Source organism: Dipteris shenzhenensis, chromosome 12, assembly GCF_047967505.1.
Source record: "Dipteris shenzhenensis isolate YYH24624 ecotype China chromosome 12, Dip_SZ_1.0, whole genome shotgun sequence".
NCBI lineage: Eukaryota > Viridiplantae > Streptophyta > Polypodiopsida > Gleicheniales > Dipteridaceae > Dipteris > Dipteris shenzhenensis.
The window spans coordinates 14,526,837-14,552,431 of NC_141607.1; the positions used below are offsets into that span (position 1 = coordinate 14,526,837).

The 25,595-nt window shown below is 43.3% G+C and overlaps 1 protein-coding gene across 1 annotated transcript in view; it reads right to left on the reverse strand.

Moving 5' to 3' along the window:
* Positions 1-5,843: 5,843 nt before the first annotated feature.
* LOC147895860 (endoribonuclease Dicer homolog 4-like) overlaps positions 5,844-25,595 on the reverse strand; it is a 92,491-nt gene continuing 72,739 nt past the window's right edge. The window contains exons 20-25 of the mRNA XM_087382432.1: positions 24,487-24,945; positions 24,084-24,368; positions 9,115-9,444; positions 7,025-8,528; positions 6,254-6,383; positions 5,844-6,088 (exon numbers count right to left, since the gene is read on the reverse strand). Of these exons, the coding sequence (XP_087238558.1) occupies positions 5,947-6,088; positions 6,254-6,383; positions 7,025-8,528; positions 9,115-9,444; positions 24,084-24,368; positions 24,487-24,945 (2,850 nt within the window). The 3' untranslated portion in view covers positions 5,844-5,946. The remainder of the gene's footprint in view (positions 6,089-6,253; positions 6,384-7,024; positions 8,529-9,114; positions 9,445-24,083; positions 24,369-24,486; positions 24,946-25,595) is intronic.

Below are 25,595 nucleotides of genomic sequence, written 5' to 3' on the forward strand. Positions count from 1 at the left end.
ACTCCTGTGGATCAGGGTTGGTTGATGTGGGTAGAGAGGGCTTTGGCTAGAGTCAACATGGCCTGCTAGTTGAGGGCAAAAGAGGAGAAGGAAAAACTTAGAATCAGAGATCGGAATGCAAGAGCGGAGGTATCCAGACTTCAGAGATTGATTCAGAGTTTTCCTCATTCTCTTTTCATCAGAGGGCAGCCTGGCTCAGGAGAGACTAGAGGGATTTATGGTATCCAGGCTCAGGAGAGACTAGAGGAGATTCAGGGCAGGAGGGCCTAGTTCAGGTTTTACTCCCAGCAGACTTTCTGGATTCAGAAGGGGGATAGATGCTCTAGAGAGTTCTTCAGGGTAGTGGGTCAGAGATACTCTTGGGACAGTCTTCATAGACTTGTGGATGAGGCCGGGTCTCTTCAGACGGACCCTCACCGTCTTGTTGAGATCACTTATGATTTCTATTCCACTCTTTACACCGCCGATCTAGTCACCAAGGAGATGATTAGAGCCAGAGAGGAGATTTGGAGCCATGTCCCTTTGATGGTCTCAGACAAGATGAGTCATGTTTTGGATAGCCCACTATCACTGCTGGAGATCACGGACGCGTTACATGAGCTGCCCAGAGACATGCCCGGGGGAGGATGGTTTGTCACCACTTCTTTTTAGAGCTCTTTGGGATACGATTGGGCCTCATCTACTCTCTGCCTTTTCAGAGGCTCTCGATACAGGATCTTTAGGCAAGACATTATGCACAGGTATGATTTGTCTCATCCCGAAAGGGGGAGACAAGACAGTCCTACGTAATTGGAGACCCATTACACTTCTAGGGACAGCCTACAAGATCCTAGCGAAGACCTTGGCTCTTCGCCTAAAGCCTATGCTGCCAGATATCATCAGAGCTACTCAGACAGGATTTGTCCAAGATCGGAGTATCTTGGATAACATCTTCACTTTTTGGGAGGCCACTCACTGGACGAAGGAGAGTCAGCAGGAGATTGTAGTTCTTCTTCTCGATTTTGAGGAGGCTTATGATAGGGTGGACTGGGGTTTCTTGAAGGGCACTATGAGGAGGCTAGGCTTCAGTGATAGATGGATTTCTTGGGTCTCCTCACTTTACTCCCACTCTTCTAGCAGGATGGTGGTCTGTGGAGGCAGAGGACCCGGCTTTTCAACTATCCAAATCGGTACGATAGGGATGCCCGCTTGCACCTTACCTTTTCCTTTTTGTAGCGGAGGCTATGGGATACTTTATGCAGGCTACCAGTCATGGCACTTTGGGCCTCCATCTGCCTATCCGACAGGAGCAAGAGCTTCTGGACACTGAGTTTGCTGACGACACGGCACTGACAGTCAGAGGAGATGCATATAGTCTTGCTACTGCTGCGGATTCAATTGACAAGTTCTGCCTAGCCTCACGGGGACTTGTCAATTGGAACAAATCAAAAGGCATCTGGACTGGAGCTCAACAGGATACCCCAGCATGGGGAGGAGACAGGGGCTTTGTATGGATTCCTAGAGGCACCTCCACGAGATATCTAGGCTTCAAGGTTGGCATTGAGGTGTCCTCGACGTAGCAGTTTGCCCCACTTCTTGAGAGCATCCGGAGAAAGCTAGCCTACTGGAGTACAGCTAGACTTTCTTTGGCCGCAAGAGCGCTGGTACTCAACCAGGTTCTACTAGTGACTATGTGGTACGTTGCGTCATGTTGGTGCTTTCGTGTTGACTCGATCTGTCAGGTGAGGAGATTGCTCCAGAACTTTCTATGGAGTGGTGGCGACGGTTCTGAGGACACTAGGGCCAGGGTTTCATGGGATACTCACTTTACCCTCCTCGCAGGGAGGACTTGGGGTTCTTGATCCTGAGATGCAGAGCAGAGCCCTTTTAGTCAAACTTCTTGTTATAGGTTTGACTCTAGGAGATCAGCCGTGGAAGCAGTTCCTACTGCATGGGATTCACCAGTGCACCCCCAGAGCAGCAGGCCAGTGGGCAGGTAGAGTCAGTCAGATCTTCCTGACGGACCAGCATTCTTAGCCTTCCTCACCACTTGTGAAAAGGCTTATTCAGATTTGGGATCATTTTCGACAGCACCATATTAGAGCAGTTCCCTCCTCCAGAGAGGAAATTGCCCGACAGCCACTTTATCATAACCCCTGGTTCAGTATCAGGGATCTTCCCCTGGTATAGAACTTAGGACTCCCTTGGCTAGATGGCATGCTTAGGGGGTTGTGACAGTCGGAGATTGGTTCAGGGGAGGTGTGGAGATGTCAGAGGAGGAGATCAGAGATAGACACGGGCCACTTGGACAGATTGCTGCCACCAGATTACTGATCATGAGAGCTATTCCTCAGGAGTGGAGGGAGATGCTTACAGATCCAGCCTATGTTCATCCCATCTCTACTTGGTCAGGTTGTTTTAGTGAGGCAGGGCTATGCATTGGAGTTCGTTTAGGACCGGCACCGTTTACTTATTTTGAGACGGACTTCTCTCACATATTGTATCCCACTCAGTCCCTAGATCGACAGGAGCTTCTTTGGCAGAGAGTCAGGGTCATTGGTTGCCTAGGTAAGGAACGGGCCACAGATCCTTCCAAGTTGACCATTGCAGAGGATCCTAGATGCAGACTTTGGATTTTTCAAGGTCGACCTCTTGCGGAGCTCGACTGGGACCCAGGTGAGTGGGCGTGGCTTGCTCCAGTGGCAGGCATTCGTCCTCTTTCCTTTTTCCAGTACTCGACGAGGGCAGGTTACAGGCTTCAATAGAGAGACTCTCATCAGAGGATTTGGAGCCTTTGCTCTCTTTGAGTCAGAACCAGGAGATCACAGTTTCTTCATGCAGCGTCACCAGAGACGGGGTCCCACAGAGGTCAACATCATGGAGCCACAGGATTTACTTTTGGTACCTGTACCAGCTCAAGATTCCATGCCTACTTCACCTGCAGGGTCAGCGTGGAAGGTGATTTCCAGCATACCCTATAGCAGATATGGTGTCGCGATGTTCTTTTGTCCTTGGGGGCCATTTATGCACGGAGGCCGACACTCTTGCTTCCATTTGGACGGAGATTATCTTCACTCTCAGGAGTTAGTAGGAGTGGTGTACAGGTACTCCAAGATGGCCACACTACAAATTGCTAGTTTTTTGCCTATACTGGACACACAATTGCCATAGTAGCATAGATAACAGAGACCATCACTTTGCAATTGGCTGGCCTCAAACTTCCATAATAATCATTCTTGTTTGCGTCCATAGACCATGTAAGGTAATACAATCATCATCATCATCTCTCTCTCTCTCTCTCTTGGCGGAGCAAAAATGACATACTTGCACAAAATGAAGTGACCCCTTATATAATCTACATGAAACCTCCTTTCTAGAAGTTTACCATAGGCTTAAATGTCCATAAGATAGCAGAGGTCAACTCCCAGTTCACGCATCTCAGTACACCGGTGAACTACGCCTTGATTGTTTTCATAGCGTCGCCATCTTCGAATGGATTGTTTCCCACTGTAGCAACATGAACAGCAGCGAAGGAGTGCCACTGTACTCAGGAAAACTCCATCCAAAACTCGTTCAATTTTTAATTTCGCCACGTTTCATTAAAAAAATCCCAAAGACGTCACAGAGTTCGCTGACTTTTCTAGCATGATTTTAGTGGCATGTTTTCAAAAACCATGATCCGTGCTCGCCCTGGGAAAATGTTCAACCCATCCGTTATAGTTAGCAAAGCACAGACCATTGTTTCTGACAGTAAAATATCTTACCAGTACTAACAGAAACTATCACCTTACTCATAAGTTTAACACTTTCCAGTACACATGTTCACTAGAAAACCACAAACCACAATTTCCCCCAAGATAATTTATTACTTCTTCAAAAATTAAATAAAAGAATTACATCCAATGGGCTTGTTTGTATTCACGGCTTATATTGACAGCTTGTAGAATGGAAGATCCACCGACTGCAAAGGCTTTATAAACCTTCCTGTAAATAAGCCCGCAAAACACTAAACTCAAATTTGATTCAACATGGGGTTCTGCTGACAGGCCCTCATCTCATTCATGAGATTTACAAACTTGCCACCATTTTTAAGTCCTTGCGTCCAAGGCAACTCTCTCAGGAATACATAGCCTGGAGTTTGTTTTGCATTCAAGCCCTTTGTGTTGAAAGTATTTTTCAATACTAGTTTGGCAGTATATGATACCCTCAAATTCTGGATCTAGATGCTCCAATGCATGTTCTCTTTTCAAGAAGACCCATTTATTTGTACTTGTGTTAAAGAATGTAAATTGCCTTGATTCTGACGAAAGAGGTATTGACACTCACATTTGCGAACCGATCTGCTGTGAACTGACCATATCAGCCTTTCTAATCGTAGTTTTCTAGCTCTGCCAAAGCTTACATTTTGCTTCCATTCTTGCCATGTAGAAATACACTGAAAAATCAAGCAATCTCTTGATCACAGCTGTGAATTTTAGTAGATTGCTTGTGAAATACCTTGCTCCTGCACCATCAAAGGCTCAGCTTAAAACCAGCATCTCTCTCTCCTTACCATGTATCATTCCAACAGTCAGACTCAATTTTTGGCCAATACAAGCTGTTGCAAACTGGCACTAAAGCACTTGTACTACTTGCCACTTGTGGAACCCCCTCCAATCTTTCCATAAAAGCCAGCCCCTAGAATCTCAACCATAGGTTTGGCTTTGATAAATTATATAACACAAGCAATTCTTGAAGCAGAGCTGTGATGCCATCGACCCTCCAGAAGATTTTACTTGGATATTCCATTTGTTAATTTCAGGAAAGGGTCAAGGATAGCTTGAATAAATTGTCTTCTGCAACCATGGAGATGTTTGTTTCGCACAGACTCTGCATGAGTACCTGACAGAAAACCCTCTCTAGTCAGATTACCTAGAAGCAAACATGTCCACATTCAACAAGCCTAAGCATATATAGATTGAAATAAGTTTCTTGGGTTGTAAGAATGTTCCAAAGTCCACTCCAACACTAATACCACGAGTCTTTAGATCAAAAGATAGAAAACTACAATCCTACAAGGAACAACACCACTAAGGCTATCAAATTAATCTTCAATAAATTGCACTTCGCCATCCATAATCAATTGTCAAATTTTAAAATTTTTTTTTCTAGATACCAGTCACATGCATCGCAAAAGAATTCATATAACGAAGTCAAGGTCTGACCTGGGGGTGGTGGCAGACTCCTTGACAATGCTACATTCCTCCCTTTTTTTGCTGCAGCCGGCCTGGTTCTAGGGACTATTGAAGAATGGCACCCATGATGCCAGACCTGAGAGTGGCACACAAGAGCCAGATAACGACCGCAGCGGTAAGCCCTACTCCCTGGCAGCAGTAAACAAAATCACAACTTTCAAGGTGTGCTCAGGAATCCTTAAATGGTAAAAAGCATCTTTGACGCAAAAGAATTCATATAACGAAGTCAAGGTCTGACCTGGGGGTGGTGGCAGACTCCTTGACAATGCTACATTCCTCCCTTTTTTTGCTGCAGCCGGCCTGGTTCTAGGGACTATTGAAGAATGGCACCCATGATGCCAGACCTGAGAGTGGCACACAAGAGCCAGATAACGACCGCAGCGGTAAGCCCTACTCCCTGGCAGCAGTAAACAAAATCACAACTTTCAAGGTGTGCTCAGGAATCCTTAAATGGTAAAAAGCATCTTTGACGGATTCATCGTGCAGTCTTGGAGGTCTGCAGTTCTCGTCTGATCCAACCAGAAATCTGGACAGATTCTGTAAGAAAAAACCACTACTGGGTTAGGACTGTGTCTTCCTATTAAACTGCTCACAATTGATAGAAGCACAGTACTCAAACATTGCCTTTTTTTATAAGCCATGCAATGTGACTATCAAGGAAACTAGATGCTTGCTTCAACCTTTCGCCAATATGGCCAAGTCATCTAACTTCAAGATTTCCCCTAAACAGGAATCACAGGTAACCCTGTGATTCCAGCCATCCTAATAATTCCACCGCTGCAGAATCCATTGCCAACTTTTTTCCCTTTCTTGGATCACCAGAACATTCGACTTGTCCTATGCCAGGAAGCTTCAAAAGTACAGTATATGTAAACCTGCCACACAACTGCAACCTTGAGGATAAGAAGATTCAACTGTATGTACAGTAAAATTTATTCCATTTGAAATTGTGGTTATTCACACTGAAATTTATTCCATTTGAATCACAGGCAAGTACACTAAAATGGTTTTCCATCTTCTTTTTGAAAGATGTTTCTTACATCCTATGATGAGGCATGCCATCTTCCTTGGAGCACAAAAATATGGGATCCATCCATCTGTTCCTTGCACACGTTTGATAAAGCTGTGCCCTTGCCATTCCTTTACTGCACTCCAAATGAGATAGACTTCCTGTAGCAGTAAAAATTAATTTGTTTCAAAATTTCAAAATCTAGGACCCTTATCAGCCTTTCTTCACAAGTTTCTCTGCAAGGGGTGAAAGTTGCAGATATAAACAGACAACATAATAGCTATACAAGACTACAAATTGAAATAGCCCACAAAATTAGAGCTAGAAGAGAAAGATAATGTAGTCACAGTATAAATTTCAATGAAACAAGGATAGTCACTAATAATCTGCAAGATCTACTATACATGTGTAACTCTGACAGTTCTGACAAGCACAAATCTTTGTGAAAATTTTATCTTGTGAGCAACGAGGTCATTGTGTTTTTGTAACAGATTGAGAACAATTTTTTTTTTCAAAATCTGAAATGTGACTCAATCACAGACCTAAGGGACACATCTAGCACAGATATTGTCAAATTCAGAATGGAAACATGGTTCACATTATGCTGCATTTAAAGCAACTTGTCAGCTTTGCTTATCGATTGGCATGGGACCATACACCTTATCGCTTCATGCAACCCTGATATTTGCAAACACACAGACTTATCTTTTGGAGGAAAAACAAAAAAAATTTAAAGAAGCTTTGGCTCCAGGGACTGCAACATTGATCAAATGTCTAAGCAGTCACCTCCGCATTGTCTTACCTTGATGTTCATCAGAAGACAACTTTCGTATTGTAGGTCCCTCCGTAAAGTATGACCTGTCAATGCACTGCTGCATGGTTATGACCTTTCCTTCTCCTAACTTACTCATATTTCCTTGCTCCTGGATGGCAGTCATGATTGGCATTTCTGCGAGTCTCAACTCCAAAGGTTCATAAATAACATTTTCTGATCTGTCTTGCTCAGGTTTCCTTAAGGTACAGGCCCTTTCGTGTAGCACTTCAATGCTACAAGAATGGGAAACTATGGAATTTCCTCCTGTGATCTCTGAGATGCTGTCAGCCTTCACTTTTCTGAGATCTGAATAAATTGCAACTGATTCTGTAGCAGCAGGCATAGGGTGCAGGCTGGTGATCTGGTGTAACAGTCTACTTAATTCACTTGCCTGCTCATAATGTTCAGCTTTCCTTGACATTGGAGCTGTTAGCTTTGTTGGCAATGGTGTCTCAAACGAAGAGCCAGAGGCTGTCGCTTTATCTGTTAGTTCTATTTTACTTTTACATGATGATAATTCTACTCCACTGCCTTCATAATCTCTGGTGATTTTTTTGTCAGACGGGGGGATTTCAGAGGGATGTCCATCTAAAGAAAACTTCACCTTGTCCTTTTCTTGCTTGTTGATCTTTGTATCGATTCCCCATTGTTCATTGGGAGACCATTTCTCTATTGCAGGTGTGTCTGTAAAGCATGACCTGTTGACAGAGTGCGTCTTTGAGACGTCTTCCACTAGCTTACTCCTACATCCTTGCGCTCTGATGCAACTCACGGTTGGCATTTCTGTAAATTTCAATTCCAAAGTTCCACCAGGGTCATTTTCTGGCCTGCCTTGCTTGAGTCGTCTGAAGGTAGAATCCCTTTCATCTGCCACCTGAATATTGCAGGGTGAGGAAATCGTGGTATTTTCTCCTGTAATTTCCAAGTTGCTGTCAGACTTGAGCTTTCTGATGTCTGAAGCCATAACACCTGATCCTGAACAAACCATAGTCTGCATAGGGTATAGATTGGCAAACTGATGTAATAGCATTTCTAATTCACTGGTTTGCACACTTGGCTGCTCATAATATCCTATTTTCCTTGATGTCACAGCAATTAGGTTTGATGACGATATGTCAAGTGGTGATGCACAAGCTGTTACTCCATCTATTATCTGAGATTCAGTGTCGGATGACAGCAATTCTATTCCTCCAGTGACTTTGTCGAATTCACCCAAAGAACATGATATTTTGCCTTTTTCTTGTTCGACCTTGATTTTTGTATCCAAACCATTAGAAGAATTTGACGCATCTAAAAATTTTGGGTCAGCTGGAAAATAGGACAGATTGTTTATTTGTGCTGGACAAAGAGAATCGGCAAAGATGCCATCTTCCTTTGATGGTGCCTGCACTCGCATGGAAATATTCAGAAATTTGTCTGCTGGATCGCTTTCATCGTTTGATGAGTCCAAGTATCCCTTAATATTCTTGTGACTGTGGACATAACCCAATTCCTGTACGGGAAGATCATGAAAAACTTTGAAATTCACAGCACTGCTATTGATAAGGATCATTGCGTGCATGCATCCATTCATCCATTCATAAATGCACGTGGATGATAGATGCCGGTATGTATGCATGCATGAGTGTGCAATAATCCATGCATGCATAAATGCATGTATCTATATATGCATATGTGCACATATGTATGTACCTATAAATTTCTGTATGTATGTAAGATGTATGTGGATGGATGCTTTCATTTATATATGTAAAGTACGTATGAGAACACGGTTAAATAAAATTTATCCTCCCTCACAATAGGCCACATTAATGAAAGCAAAGGTGTCCCACCCTACAGTCTAATTGTTATGTCCCTAACTAGCCTAAAACCATAGTTGAACTGACCATGGGGGTCTAGGCTGAATAGCTTCCCTTATATCAACAAAGCAGTTGAAAAGTGTGAATGATCTCTCTCCAAAACTGCCAAGCTTATAATGAATGTCAAATACATATACAGAGCTTAAACCACAGCATGATTGTGGCAGTATATTTGAGCAACAAACATATCAGATGGTTGCAAGATCACACAAATGATACCTTCAGTTGGCTCAGAGTATTATGGGCGGCTTGTCTTTTCGCAGACTTCTTATCTTTTGCTGCTGCAGCTCCTGCAATAACCTTATCCTTTACTTGGATCTCGAATTTGAATTCTGACCCCAAGCTATCTTGACGCGACAGCAAATGTGTCAAATTGAAGTGGTTCCTTTGACATATTTCCTGTAGCTCACGCACAGGATGAAGTTGCGAGCTTTTGATAGTAACTATAGGTTGTAGAATGGGCTGAAAAACCTTCCAAACAACTTCCAGATCAAACCCTGTATCCAGAAATACAGCCCCTGCGAGTGACTCGACAAGATCACCAAGTACCTGCACACGAAGAGTCAGACGGCATATATTGCTGCCTTTTTTTTTCATGAAAGAGACTTCTATTAAGTATGATAAAAACCTGCGAATGCCATGCAGGATTCATACATGCATCAATGCAATGTACTTATCAAGCCATCATGAAGATGCACATATCAGAGATTCCATTCGGACATGCAGTTTTCAATACCGAGGGTAGTGAACATTCATGTTTTGTTCAGCTTTCAAATAAACACTAATTAGTGTAGGCCATTCTATGGGCTATCCATAGGTGCCATCTCATTCCTTGGTATGTGCCTTGTAGGCCTAGTTAGGGGCAGTTAGGACACTTGGCACGATCAGTTAGTACCACTAGGACACCCTATCCTAAGGTTTCATCATATAGGGTGTACTTTGTACTCATTTCTCTACTGTAGTAATTCATTACAGCAGCTCGTTTTTGTCTTCATTGCTTCACCCCTTAGGCGTCCATTGCTTGCCCTAGTCTATAGTGATACCGGAGCAGGTCCGGGACCTTTCCCCTCAGCCATTGGCAGCCTCCCCTAGCTCAAGAGCTCGCATTTGGAGCTGTTTGGCAGCCTGTATGGCCCATTTACCTGCTGCTCAGCTCATATCCCTAGGCGTCTTTCACATGTGTAGGCATTTAGGGCTTCTACAAGCATTTTTGTCGCGGGAAAGTTGCATTTCGGGGCTGCTGCTGCATAGCCACCTGTCATATGTGCTTCATTGAGGCCTTGGTTCACATTTCGAAGCATTTAATGCCCTGCTACTGCTGTACGGACAGCCGCCGACCACACATGTGACCTGTACGACACATTTAAGGCATGTATGAAGCATTTAAGGCAGCTGCCTTTCTGTATGGACATGTTGCTCCAGTACAGATCTATATGGAGCACCTCCCGGGATCTGTTGCAGCATTCTGGAGCACCTGAAGGAGCCGATTGTCATTTTGGAGCTTCTCTTTGAATTTGGGGACCTCTACACCAGCCGACTTGGTGTTTTGAAGCCTTTTAGAGACCTTCTTGAGCCTTTTTGCTCTCATTTTCTGTTCCTTTGGCTACGAGATTATCTCCTCAAGTTGCTGCTGCTCCCATTTTGAGGTCTTCTCCTGCTGGCCTTTGCTTGTGGGAGCCTCCACACAACCTCTTGACAATCGTGGAGCATATACCTTTGCTGTAATTCATTTTCCAGCTTCTTTTGGCACCCTTCATTGCCATTTGCTGTCCATTTCACCTCTCCTATGAAGGTGACTACTTGTGCTTGAGTTTGGAGCCATCTTCTTGATGTAATTTTGGTCTACATCATGTGGTAAGCTCCTACTGCATTGATTCCTTTCATTTCCAGCAAAACAGTCCTTTCTTCTATTGCTTGGCATTGTGTAAAGGTCCCATGTTGCCTTGGAAGGCCTCGTGTTGCCTTTTGGAAGTCTTTTTGCAGCAAGTACACCTGTGACAGCAACACATTTGCAGTGAAAAGCTTTGAAGTGTGTGCAGTATACTGCTTTTTGGATTTGGGAGATTGAAATCCAATGTGCATTGTCAGTTGGTGCCTTTGGCTTGCATTTTTGCACTATGGCTGGCAATAAGGATAATTTTGTTTGGGATGTTTCTGTCTGAGGACAAAGTTCTCTTTGATGGTGTTAGGTGTGCGACTTGATGTACATGACAGATGCTTGGATGATGCTAGACTAGCAGATGCAGATGCTTTTGTTGTTAATGCTTCTACCATGGCAGGCATGAGAGGTTTGGACACCTCAACTTTGGGGCTTTGGTGAAGTTACATAAAGGAGATATGGTTATTGATCTTCCTAAGATGCATATGCCTTCAAAGTATGTCTGTAAAGCATGTTTGCTTGGAAAAATGTACCGCTTTGCATTTCCCAAGGATGGGAGAGTTGGTGCATCTTGCAAGTTGTATTTGATTTACAGTGATGTTTGTGGTCCCATGCCGGTTGCAGCTATTGGGGGATTTTACTATTGTGTCACCTTCATTGATGACTTTACCGGATATACTTGGATTTTTGCTTGAAATCCAAATATGAAGTTTTTGCATGTTTCAGACATTTCATTGCCTTGGTAGAGAACGAAAGCGGGCTGAAAATTGCCCACATAAATACAGATAGGGGGGTGATGTCAAAGGAATTTGCTGATTTTTTGGCCTCACGTGGCATACATCATCAATGCACTGTGCCTTATACTCCTTAGTAGAATCCCGAGGCTGAGAGAAAGAATAAATCAGTCATGGAGATGCCCAGGTGTATGTTAAAAGGCAAGCACTTGCCTAGCAAATTGTGGTTGGATGCCGTTATTATGCAAACTATATTTTGAACAAATGTCCCACAAAGGCTTTGAAAACCATTATACCTTACGAGGCTTGAATAGGTCATAAGCCCACGATTTCTCAAATGAGGATTTTTGGTTGCTTGGCATATGCACATGTGCCTTCTCATACACGAACAAAGTTGGATGATTAAGCTGTCAAATGTATTTTTATTGGGTAGAAAGCAAGGGTTACAAGCTCTACCAGCCCCGCACGGGCAAGGTTTTTGTCATCAATAGGGATGTTGTTTTTTATGAGTCATCATCTATGCCTTTGTTGGACTGTCAAAAACAGCCCACTGTTGATGCCACAGCTATCTTTGATAGCTTGATGCCTTTGTTTCCGTCAAACTCCCATGATGATGTCACATCTGAGGTTCCTCCTCCTTCTAATGGTCATTTACAGCCACATGTGCAGTCTGAAAATCAGCATGATTTACAGTCTGATATGCCTCAGATTGATCAAGATAATGTGCATAGGGCCATTGACCAAGAGACAGCTGAAATTCAGGAGCCCAAAAGGCTTCCATGTTGGCTCCTTGACACTCTAAAAGACAACAACCAAGATGCTCCTCTACCAGCTCGTACTAGAGCAATTGTTAGGAAAGAACATGCTAATTTGGCTGTTTCTGCAGCATGCAACGAAGAGCCATTATGCCATAAGGGTGCCTTTGAAAATGAATGTTGGTTGCAAGCCATGCAAGCTGAATTGGATTCCATCCATGAGAATAACACTTGGAAGTTGTGTAACTTGACTCCTGGCAAGAATGCCATTGGGACTAAGTGGTATACAAGATTAAAAGGAAAGCTGATGGTTCAGTGGACCGTTACAAAGCCCGTCTTGTTGCTAAGGGCTACGCACAAAAACAAGGCATTGACTTTGAGGAGACTTTTGCCCCCACTTTCAAGATCACTACTATCAGGATTGTTATTGCCTTTTCTGCCCACTTTCATTGGGTGTTACGCTCTAGTCGAGGTAACATGACTTCAGAAGGGTCAGTCGACATTTTCCTTTAAAGGATCAATATTTGTATTATATTTGTTTGGGCTTTATGTAAATGATCAAAAAGGAATAAAGGTCAAGGTCCTTGGTGTGGGTGACATGGCACTAGACTAGGTGGATCTAAGGCTAAGGGACTTTAATGCATTAAATGTACCTAGGGGCAAATGTTTTAAAGATATCCCAAGAGAGGGGTAAATAATGCATTAAGGAAGGACCCTACATTTATGACATGTGGCATAATAGATTCATCTAGGGAGTTTTGGGGCTCGTTGGGAATAAGCAAGCATGAGCTTTTACGAAATTAGATCTATCTAGAAACTTGCAACCAACGAGAAACCAAGTGCCCATGCCCGTGATTTGACGACAAGCAGGCAGAAATCAGTTCGTAATGTGTCATTGGGAGGTACATTAGCTTGATATTAAGACAACTTTTCTTCAGGGCACTTGCAAGAGGAAGTCTATGTTGACCAGCCTTCTGGCTTTGAGGTTGTAGGTTCTGAAAGGAAAGTATGCCAGTTAAAGAAAGCCCTCTATGGATTGAAACAGGCACCTTGGGCTTGGTCTTCCAAGATACATGCTCATTTGTTAAGTCTTGGCTTTTAGAATATCCCTACAGAGGCTACCCTTTACATCCGTAAGAGGGGTGCAGATTTGTTGATTTTAGTACTCTATGTGGATGACTTTTCGCAGCGTTTTCAGTTTGAGGATTGCAAGCCAGTATCCACACCATTTGAGCCTAGTTTTCACTTCTCATATGAGGATTGGCAGTGGTGCATGTGATGTCACTCTCTATCAGTAGGCAGTTGGTTGTTTAATTTTTTATGCCATACCAGACCTAATCTTTAGTATGCTGTCTCACAGTTGAGAAGATATATGCACAGCCCCTCTACACACCATTGGCAGGCTGTGAAGCGTGTCTTCAAGTACCTCAGCATTTGGGCCTTCTCTATTAGACCAATTCTTCACTTGTCGTGCATGGATTCATTGATAGTAATTGGGCTGGCTGTTCCGACACATGTGTGTCACATAGTGGCAACTGTTTCATGCTTGGTACTTCATGCATCTCTTGGTTCAGCAAGAAGCAGACTACAATTGCTACTTCTAGGTATGAGACTGAGTACAAAGCAGCTTTTATAGCTACAATGGACTCTGGACGTTACTTGTAGATCTTCAAGTATGTCACACTACTCCTACCATCATCTTCACTGATAGTCAGAGTGCTTTGGCTGTTGCACGGAATCCAGTTTTCCATGCCTGCACAAAGCATATTGAGGTTCACTATCACTATGTCAAAGAGAGATTGATATTCAGTCGTCTTATATTCCCACTGAAGACAACTTGGCAGAGATTTTTACGAAGGCTCCTCCTCAACCTAAGTTTGAAGCTTTCCGGCAAGCTTTGAACTTACTACCTTTTGTGACTTGATATGTTATGCTTTGTGTCACAATCTATGACGTATTCCTTTCTCTATATCTAGACTTATGGATGGTTTGATGAATGGACACTTGTGGAAGGGTATGCACTTTCGACAGGACACTTCCTATGAGGCACAACCCTTCACAAGAGACATTCTATTAAAGAGACACTTCTATTGTAATGTACCCTCTCATCAAGGGTCACACCCTTCACAAGGGGTACACACCTCTTCATGCACATACACTTTGGAGTACACACCTTTTCATGTGTGACTCTTCACTCTCTATATAACAGAGGCCCAAGTGTATGGATGACACACACTACAGATACTACAGACACTCAAGCAATACAATTATTCCTTGTTCTCTGCTATTTCAATATCCTTTTTGTTCCTTAGCACATTTCTAAATATAGTAAATCTAGGATTTCTTATAGTGGTATCAGAGCAAATTTCGCTCCTGCCTGTAGGAAATGCCCCCCACCTTCTAGCGCCTAACTGATACATTTCTTTCCGCTAGAAGGACATCCGTGCACATTGTGCATGGAAGAGATGGAGAGAATGAGCATAAAAATTTTTAGCGCCAACCCTGCCTAAAGTCATCAATGGCCTCTCCATCTCCCACACATCACGAGTTGATGTGAATGGACACGACAAAAATTGTGTCTTTTCAAGTGCTTGGGCTGTCCCAAGACCAAGGGACGCACGTTTTCCACCATCGGACACACCTTTTGATGAAGAGTTTTGACTCCTTACCCAAGGGACACACCCCATCGTGGAGAAAAGGACACCTCTTCGTGTGGGGACACCCCTTTTAAAAACAGGGGGAGACCCCTTCATGAAAAGGTACACCTATTCCAAGGGTCACACCCCTTCGAATAGGCACACCTTTTGGCACCAAGCATCCTATATAAAAGGGTACCTAGAGGGGCTAAAAAGGAAAACCCAGCCCCATACCTTAGGTCTTACCCTAGACTCCCCATCGGTTAATTAGTTGTGTTCCACGAGACACGAAGATACCCAGAACCCAATATTCCTCACGAGTTTGCTGTCCATCTTTGGAAAGATTTTTACCCCTCAGCTTCAGCATCTCCAGGGTACTCTCCACCTCCTTCAACTCCCAGATATCCCCCTATATAGGTTGTACCTTTCCCAAGACAGTATTTACACTCTGAAGGCACTCCTCCTGGATATCCTCCACTTCCAGCAGCATCTCCTTATCCCTTCTCAGATCCGTGGACTCTGCAACCTACCCCTGTACTTTCACGAGCAGTAACACCCATTTCAGCATCACCAGTGTTACCTCAGACAGAATCTCCTTTACTAGATTTCCACGGCTAGTTCCATCCTGCTTCTCCTGCCCCCTCCAACATGAGCAACCTTAGGGAGCGGCCCAAATCTTCTTCTAGGAATGGTATAAACTAGAGCGCAGGTTCGTGCTTTTCTCACGGGGACCTCAGGTATGTCACAACGCTCGCGTGCAGCCTCTCCGAAAATAAGCGACTCAAGTCCAAAAAAGACCCCTGAAGTCAACTTACAAGGCGAAACACTACTTCAACTTCAAATTTCCCAGCTTCAGGACAGCATCTCCGACTTGCTCCAGAAAGTCCAACAACTCCAAGATTCTCACAGTACCACACATACAGAGGATGACGTGACGCAACCAGACGACTATGTGGACTCATTACCACCAGAGGTAGAAAACACAGAACTCCGTGCCCTCTACCGCAGGCTTCCAAAACTAAAAGACTTGATATTAAACTTCTGGAAGCCTACACTGGCCAACGAAATCGCCGAACAGTTGACCAATGGCTCGCAAAACTGCGCATGTACTTTGATACTGTTGACCTCACTGAAGGCAAAAAGATTGCCTTGGCAACCTCCCTCCTCAAGGATACAGCTTTTCTATGGTGGCAAAGACGCTTAAAGGACGGCAAAAGTGTGTTAACCTGGGAACGCTTTGAACACGTGCTCCGTAAGCAGTTCATACCTGCCAATGCAGACTTCCAAGCACGTTCAAAACTCCGACAGTTGGAGCAAACAGGCTCCCTGTCTTCCTACATCTCTCAATTCACCACATTGGTGCTGGAGATTGATGGGTTAACTGATGATGATCGCCTTCATGCTTTCATCTCAGGCCTAAATCCCTCGTTACGCATTGATGTCCTTAAAGCAAACATCACCACCACAGCTGGCGCTATTGCTTATGTAGAGCGCATAACAGATTTCCAAAACACAGGGAAGTAGAGTGCTAATAGAACACAGAACTCTTCTATGGCCAAAGGTGCTTGCCCTCAAGATAACCCCAGGTTTAGAAAAAACTCGGGTAATCAAGGTCAGCGATAGTCTCAAGATCCCCACAAGTCTCAGAAATCATATGCTGGATTCCAACAGAAGTACCCCTCCAAGGATCACGCCTCTTCTTCTTCACAAAGTCATTACCGACATCCCCGACATAAAGGTGCAGCCACTGACAAGAAGAACAGCTCCAGCACAAAAGGACTTTGTACCATCTGTACAGGCGACCATAGATGGTTCGATTGTCCCAAGCGACCAAAGCAAAATTCCAATATGGAACCTAGCACTTCCCAAACAAAAGATGCTACCCCAACACAAGACAAGAAAGGCAAAGCTGTTCGAATGGCAAATACCATCCACCTGAGCCTTGCCAGCAACCCCGAACTTTCTTGGCCACTCAAGTACTTTGTGTTCAAGGATCGATTCGTGGAACAACGGTCACTATCCTCATCGACAGTGGCTGCTCTCATAACTTCCTAGCTAGTTCTATGGCCGGCAAACTTCAGTTGACCACCAGTCCTAGTCTCATGGACTATCAGATTGAACTCGCAAATGGAACTACTTTCTTGTGCAACACCAGGATCAAAAACTTGTCTTTTCGCATCCAACATTATACAGACAAGTTGAACTTCGACATCATGCCTCTTTCTCGGTACGATGTCATACTTGGACAACAGTGGCTCTACGACTATGATCCATCAATCAGTTTTCGCAGCCATACTATCCAGTTTGTCCACCAGGGAAAACTTATTGAGCTAACTGGTTCTAGGGACTCTCCTTCAACCCCAGTTGCCTCTGCCCTACAAGTAAAGAAGTGGGTTCGTAAACGCCAAGTAAAGACTTCACTTCTGTTGGTTATGGCAGTAGAGGAGACACCAACAAAGGATTCTCCAAAATACCTCAACCAACCTTTTTTCCAGCCCTACCTGGATATTTTTTCACAAGAATTGCCAAAGCAGTTACCACCTTGACGACCAGTGGATCACCCAATCGAACTAATTCCCGGCAGTAATCCACCGTCGAAAATCAAAATGAAGAAATACAAAGACATGTGACCGAACTACTCGACAAAGGTCACATTCGGCCCAGTCGCAGCCCTTTCGGATCTCCTGTACTACTTGTGGAAAAAAAGAATAAGTCAATGCGCCTCTGCATCGACTACTGTCGCAGCCATTTCGGATCTCCTGTACTACTTGTGGAAAAAAAGAATAAGTCAATGCGCCTCTGCGTCGACTACTGAGCCCTCAACAAGCTCACTATAAAAAACAAGTATCCATTGCCTCGCATCGATGACCTCTTCGATCAACTTCTACACGCAACACAATTCTCAAAGATTGATCTTCGTTCAGGTTATCATCAAATTCGCATACGAGAAGGCGATGAGTACAAGACAGCTTTTCGAACAAAGTATGGACACTATGAATGTTTGGTCATGCCTTTTGGGTTAAACAATGCCCCAGCCACATTCATGATACTAATGAACGACATCTTCAGGCCTTTCCTCGATAAGTTCGTCATCGTTTACCTCGATGACATCCTCGTTTTCAGCAAATCCCTACATGAGCACAAACAACATCTTCACTAAGTTTTTGAAGTTCTCTGCGCAAATTCTCTCTACATCAACATTGAGAAGAGTGAGTTCTTCAAGACCCAACTCGAATATTTGGGACATGTTATTTCAGCTCAAGGCATCTCTGTGGATCCCAAGAAGGTTGAGGTAATCCAAAACTGGTCTACTCCTAAGAATATTCATGATGTCCGCTCTTTTCTTGGATTGGCAAACTTCTACCATACAAAGGTCTATCAGTTTTCCGAAATCACAGCTCCTATGTCCGAATTATTGAAAAGCACAGTAATTTTTAAATAAAAGAGTGATATATTCCATTCAAAACAAATCATACAACAGGTGGGAGAGAAAGTACTCTATCCCTAGCCTCAACAATGTGGCAAAAAAGCACAGCAATTTTTCAATGGCTTCCCGAAACAGAGTATAGTTTCCAACAACTCAAGCAAGCACTCACTACCACACCCGTTATGGCTATTGCTGACCCAAACCTTCCATTTGAGGTCATGACCGATGCTTCCGACATCGCTACAAGAACAGTCTTGATGCAAGAAGGCAGAGTTATTGCTTTTGACAGCCATAAACATTCTGATATCCAAACCCGATACCCGATTTATGATAAGGAGTTTCTTGCCGTTGTACATGCTTATCGCTCTTGGAAACATTATCTCATGGGAGCCGACTCGATGGTTAAGACAGACCATCACTCTCTAAAGTATATCTTTACTCAGCCAGTCATGAACGCTCGACAAGCACGCTGGGTTGAGTTTCTGGCCAATTTTCACATGACCATTGCGTACATTCCAGGACTACGCAATGTAGTTACAGATGCTCTCAGCAGGTTAACTCTAGCATCAGCTATGGTAATCTCTACATTATCTGTGGATGTTCCGAATTCATTCAAAGGGAAGTATTTCAATGATAAACATTCAGCAGTACAAATTCTTTCAAAAGATCAACCTTCGACTTCTGAACATAAGATTTTCTCATCCTATTCTTATACGGACAACCTTCTGTATTATCAAGATCGCGTCTGTGTACCACATGACAAGGATGTTCGACATCTTTTGTTAAGAGAGCATCATCTAGTTCCTTATGCTGCCCATCCAGGCATCAACAAGACTTATAAGTTACTCAGTGCAACATACTACTGGCCTCAGATGAAAAGCGACGTCATCAAAATGGTTACATCTTGCTTATCTTGTCAACAAATGAAAGCAAGCCGATGACTTCCAGCAGGACTTCTTCAACCTCTTCCAGTTCCAATTGAAAGGTGGGAAAGTATTTCCATGGATTTCATTACAACACTACCACGATCCTCCAGAGGTAATACTCAGATTATGGTAATTGTTGATCGATTGTCCAAAATGGCACACTTTGTTGCTTGCAAAAGCAGTGCACAGGCTCCGGACATAGCCAAACTCTTCATACAACACATCTTCCGACACCATGGATTGCCCAAGAATATCATATCCGACAGAGATCCTAAGTTTACCAGTCACTTTTGGATTTCACTGTTCGAATCTTTGGGTACAACTCTACTGTTTAGTCCACCCAGAATCAGATGGCCAGACTGAAAGAGTCAACCAAGTTCTGGAAGAAATGCTTCGACATTATATTCAGTCATGGCTAGCAGCTTGGGAAGAGTATCTACCACTCCTTGAGTTTGCTTATAATAACTCTTTCCATAGTACCATCAGCATGACTCCATTCCAAGCAGCTTATGGACACACTCCGATTGTACCAACGAATTTTGTACTTCAACATCGAGTGGCCCTAGATGATCAACTGGTCCAAGAAATGCAAGACATTCTACTCCAAGTCAGGGATCATATGCGAAAAGCGCAAGAGCGGTATCAACGGTCTGCCAACAAACATAGACGTCACCTGGAATTTGACATTGGTGACATGATGCTATTATTTGTAGCCCCACATCGCTATAAGACGGTTAAGTCTGTGTTTCCTAAGTTGCGACCAAGATACTATGGACCTTTCTGGATCGTCAAGAAAAATTCACCTTTAAGTTACAAATTGGAATTACCACCATCATGGGGTAAAATCCATCCGACATTTCATATTTCTTGGCTAAAGACGTACATTCCAAGCGATGAAGCAGTTCCTCCTGCAGGTGATTATGTCCCAGAAATTGAAGACGATTATGTTCTCCTTATTCCTGAGCGTATTCTGGACCATCGATAGCGAGAGACTCGACATCGACTTATCACGGAATTCCTTGTTCTTTGACGAGATCTGGACGACTTCGACGCTACTTGGTAATCTGATGAAGACTTACATCAATACCCTGACATTTTACAACAGTATTTTCAGAATTTACAGTGATATTTTCTACATCAGTTCATTATCTCCACCAGTGTCTTATTTTGAGTGGGAGGGGATGTCACAATCTGTGACGTATCCCTTTCTCTATATCTAGACTTATGGATGGTTTGATGAATGGACACTTGTGGAAGGGTATGCCCTTTCGACGGGACACTTCCTATGAGGCACAACCCTTCACAAGAGACATTCTATTGAAGAGACACTTCTATTGTCATGTACCCTCTCATCAAGGGTCACACCCTTCACAAGGGGTACACACCTCTTCATGCACATACACTTTGGAGTACACACCTTTTCATGTGTGACTCTTCACTCTCTATATAAGAGAGGCCCAACTATATGGATGACACACACTACAGATACTACAGACACTCAAGCAATACAATTATTCCTTGTTCTCTGCTATTTCAATCTCCTTTCTGTTCCTTAGCACATTTCTAAATATAGTAAATCTAGGATTTCTTACACTTTGTACAGTCATAGGTTGTATATCCTTACAGGAGGAACATGTGCAACATGACATTAGTTCTTCCAAGTATTCTGAGATGTGTCCAAGATACTTCAGCCCATACCATGGAGGGGGGTCTATAGGCCATTCTATGGACTATCCATATGTGCCTAGTTAGGGGTAGTTAGGACACTTGGTATAGTTAGTACATATACTAGTTAGTACCACTATGACACTTGTCCTAGGGTTTCATCATATAGGGTGTACTTTGTACTCATTTCTCTATTGCAGCAATTCATTACAGCAGCTCATTTTTGTCTTCATTGCTTCACCTCTTATGCTTCCATTGCTTGCCCTAGTCTACGAGTAGAACATACTTGGGATTCAAAGCATGAAATAATTTGAGATTGAATATAAGTTAAAGTAAATTTTCATTTCAACATAAGGACTTCAAGCTTACAAATGACTTGCACCTTTTAAAGTGTTAGAAAACATGGTGATGGGAAGAGAAAGCCAAGCATGGACACATGATAGAAGCACAAGATGATATGATAGATTTGTCAATGAAGCAAGTACAAGAGCCTCCTTTTGTAGCAAGGGCAGCCTTCTCTTCCACACATTGACGTCACTGATGATGTCGCACATAGAATCTAATCTAATCCTATCTCACCTCCAAAAGGTCAAGTGACCCTACTACTACCCAAAGGGCAAGTGGAGTGTAGGACACTTCACACCACAACTATAGGATACACTAGGACTCTAGGACTCACACTAGGTCTTTGATATTTACAACAAACCCCCCTTCAAAGCTAGGGTGAGAGAGAATGACAACATCCACACTGTGCATCCCATGCCAACTTAGAGCCTAAAGTATGACCATGACTCAGAGGCTTAACCAAGCACTCTCATGGATTAATTCAACATGAACAAGTTCATGTTGACGCATGGATGCACGACCAGTTCATATCTTTAGGGAAATGCACTAACTCGGCGAGGAAAGCCACGATAACACCCCTATGTCTCCTAACTTGGATACACGAAAAAGTTTTTTTAAAAACAAGGCGCACAATTTATTACAATCATTTCTGGGGGACTACCCAAGGTAGAGTACTTGACACACACATGTGACTCTAGAAAGCCCAATCATCATCTATCTCCTCATGTAGAGATAGATCAGAGACAATCGTAGTAAAGGCCTTCTCCTTAGGTCAGTAAAGGATCCAGCTTCATCTTCATCTTCATCTTCATCAGTCTCCTGTGCAACTGGGTTTGCATGCTCCTTTGATTGTTCTTTAGCCATCTTCTTGAAGCATTTGTCCTCGGTGTGTCCGAGGTTATTGCAGTAGGTACATTTTAGTGGCTTGCCTGTCTTTCTTGATTTGTTCTTTAAGAAGTATACCTTCTCAAGTCCTAGTCAAGCTCCATCTTTCTTTGAGCACGGTGGTCCTTATCAATAAGCATAGCCACCATATCATCGTATCTCATATCACGGCCAACTCAAAGTACTTAATACTAGAGAGTAAAACTACTGACTCGGCATCTTCTCCCACTGTGGCTTGAAGGATAGATCCTCATCCCTATGCAATCCTAATGCTGCTTTTGATTGTCCTCGAGTAACTCTTTCCCTCTATGATGACCAGATATGTCCTCTATGCCCAGCCCCACCACTTGTCAATTGTTCACCACACAGAACGTACGAGCTGCACTTCGTTGATTACACAATCGGAGAGCGCAGGACCATAAGGGCCTACAGACTGAGCACTTTGCACATGGACATGAGATCTTGGCTCAGGTTCTAGCATAGATGTTCAGCCAAGCTGTGTCACGGATTCCCACCTGCATGGAGCACCACCACTATCGTGCTGGTACACAAAGCTGGAGACCCTATGGAGACTGGGAATTATCGTACATGATTGACCATATGCTGGCCAAGATTTATGGATCAGTTCTAGAGAGGGAGCTCAACAGTCATCCAAAGCCTCAGGGGCAACGGGCACTAGGATAGGCAAGATTCCGGAGATAGCATTCTACCCTAGATCACATCTTCACTCTGAGGGCTATCATTGAGGAGGCGAGATCTAGACACGAGAAGGTCTACGCATGCTTTGTAGACTTTCGGAAGGCATTTGACATTGTACCACGATCACGCATTATCAGGAGACTACAGGAGATGCAAATCCCACAGACACTGATATGGGGAGTGATGAGCGAGTCAGTGGAGTTCGTGTCCCAGGTGGTCTATCGGATTGGGTCGAGAGTATGATCGGAGTGAAGTAGGTTGTCTCCTCTCACCGACCCTTTTTGGGCTCTACATTGATGAGATCACTTCTTTCATAGACCGCCTAGGAGGCGAAAGATCACCATTGGCCGATCTTATGATATGCTGATGACATAGTCCTTATCTCATCCTCAGCGGAGGGGTTGTAGAGATATTTGGAGGCCCTAGAGGTGTTTTCTAGAGAGAGAGACTTGACAATCAACCTTGGGAAGAAAAAGGTTATGGTCTTCAACACCTCATATGCAATGCTTCGTCGACTCAGTTTCACCTATCGAGATGAGCCACTGGAGATAGTGCAGTCGTACACATATTCGATAGCAGTCTTCATAGGACCCCATTTCACTATGACACATGCAGCCCAAGCACGACTCACACGATGGTGGGGTGCTTTGGCACGATTGGAGAGATAGTGCTTCCAAGCACACTTTCAGGACCCACCGCCGAAGTGCTAGCTCTTCGACACACTAGTGCGACCAACTGCCATGTATGCAGCACCCTTCTGGGGTTGTGATCTACCGACAACAAAGTGGAGGAGATTTGAATGGCTACAGGTGACCATGGGATCTAGGATGATTCAGAGCAAGCCCTCACTTCCTCACGAGATAGTACAGGCAGAGTTCGCAATGATACCACTACAGACTGATGCCATCTTCCAGACATTGACATTCAATCATAGAGTTTGGGACCTACCCCACTGGAGACTACTGAAATTGGCCCTAGAGTCATCCAGAAGATTAGATGAGAGCGGGGTGGACACATAGTACCCAATTAGGAATTCTACTTATGAGTTCTATTTATCCAACCTACTCAAAACAATTGTTGTTTGATTGAGATGTCACGTCTCTCAAAATTACAACATTCATAAGCCATCAATGCACCTTTGGCATGGTGAAAGAAATGTTCACGTTTGTCATCTTTAAGAGTCTAAGATACATAAATAGGCAAACTAGAAAACTCTTTGATGAGTGGAGTTTCTGACCTTTGGACACTTGTCTCCATTCCAATCACCATGGAAGTCGTTCTTGGAGGTTGAAGAATCACAGATATAACTGACAAACTTGTTTATGTGTTGAGAAAGATCTATGGAATTTTGGATGAGATGGACATAGAATTTGTGTTGGACAGCTACTCTGGCAAAATTTTCATTGTTCACAGTTGCAGATCGCAAGTCAGTAAGCTTTCCGGGCTTCAAATCACTGAATTTTTCATAAAGATACCGGGTAATCAAATAGTCCAGAACTGAATCGCCTAGAAATTCCAAACGCTGCATAGAAGGTTGACATGTCATTAAATTATCTCAACTCATCCGAAACCCACAAAAAGCATTCAAGGAAAAACGTCCAACATGACAAACTGTACATAGTAAAAGATACGTCATCAACCTGATAACATCTACCAAGGTGTTTATTGGAGGAAGCATGCGTAAATGCTTCAATAAGCAGCCCTTTGTGCCTGAATGTGTAGCTTAGCAGCTTTTCAACAGCTTCAACATTGAATCTTGTGGTGAGGGATAAGCTATTCTCACTGCTAGAACATATGTTTGAGAGAAGGGCATGGTTTACAGTTACTTCAAATCCAATACTTCTCATAAATGCCGAAGCAGCACTTTGACCACCATCAACTAGGTAAGCACCAATAAATGCTTCAACAACATCTGCAACTGTTTTCCTCTGAATCCACCGATGCCTTTTGTTGCATACAATACAAAATTTACCCTCTTCCTTACTTTCACTGGATTCCCCATGCATGTCCATAATGTTGCTTTCATCACAAATGACCTTACTTGGATGGAAAGGTGCTATCCAGTGCTCAGGACGAAAGAAAGTATCACGAATATAACCCTGCCAAAAAAAACCATTTTGGAGTCAATATTATCTCTATTCAACTGGACTGTAAAATAAGCCGGGCTGTTTCCCTAAACAAGAAAAATACTGATAGTAGGATGTAACTACAAAAAATTTCTGTAATATATTTCACATGCAGGTGTGTTCTGAAGCATAAGTATTTCATGCCACCCCTGATGCTTGCTTATGTTCTTGCAATTTGAACGTGCATGCTCTGTTGTGCCCTGTAGTGCAACATTCAAGCATACAAACAACAGATGAACAACAATAGTGCATTGAGGATCACCTTGCAACTATGTTTGCTTTTATGCATGTCTTCTCTTTTACAAAAATGTGTTTATCTGAATAAGTGTTGGTAGGGTCTGCAAATGATTAATAGCAGAACAGGATAGATTGTACTAAAGAAGATTGGATGCAGTAAGATGCTAGATAGCTGTCTTCTTGCATTATGGAGAGGCTAATTACCAAAACTTCAGGTGCAATTTTGTGACCATGTTGGTGAAAGAAGAAGGAGAAGTGTTAGGACAAGTAAGATTTTCAAAGAATAGGAAGACAGATGACACTTGTGACAGTTAGCTGGGAAAGGAGGAGGGGCATTGAGGGAAAATCTGCAAGGTGAGCTTGCTACGAGAGAGCAAAAAAAAAAG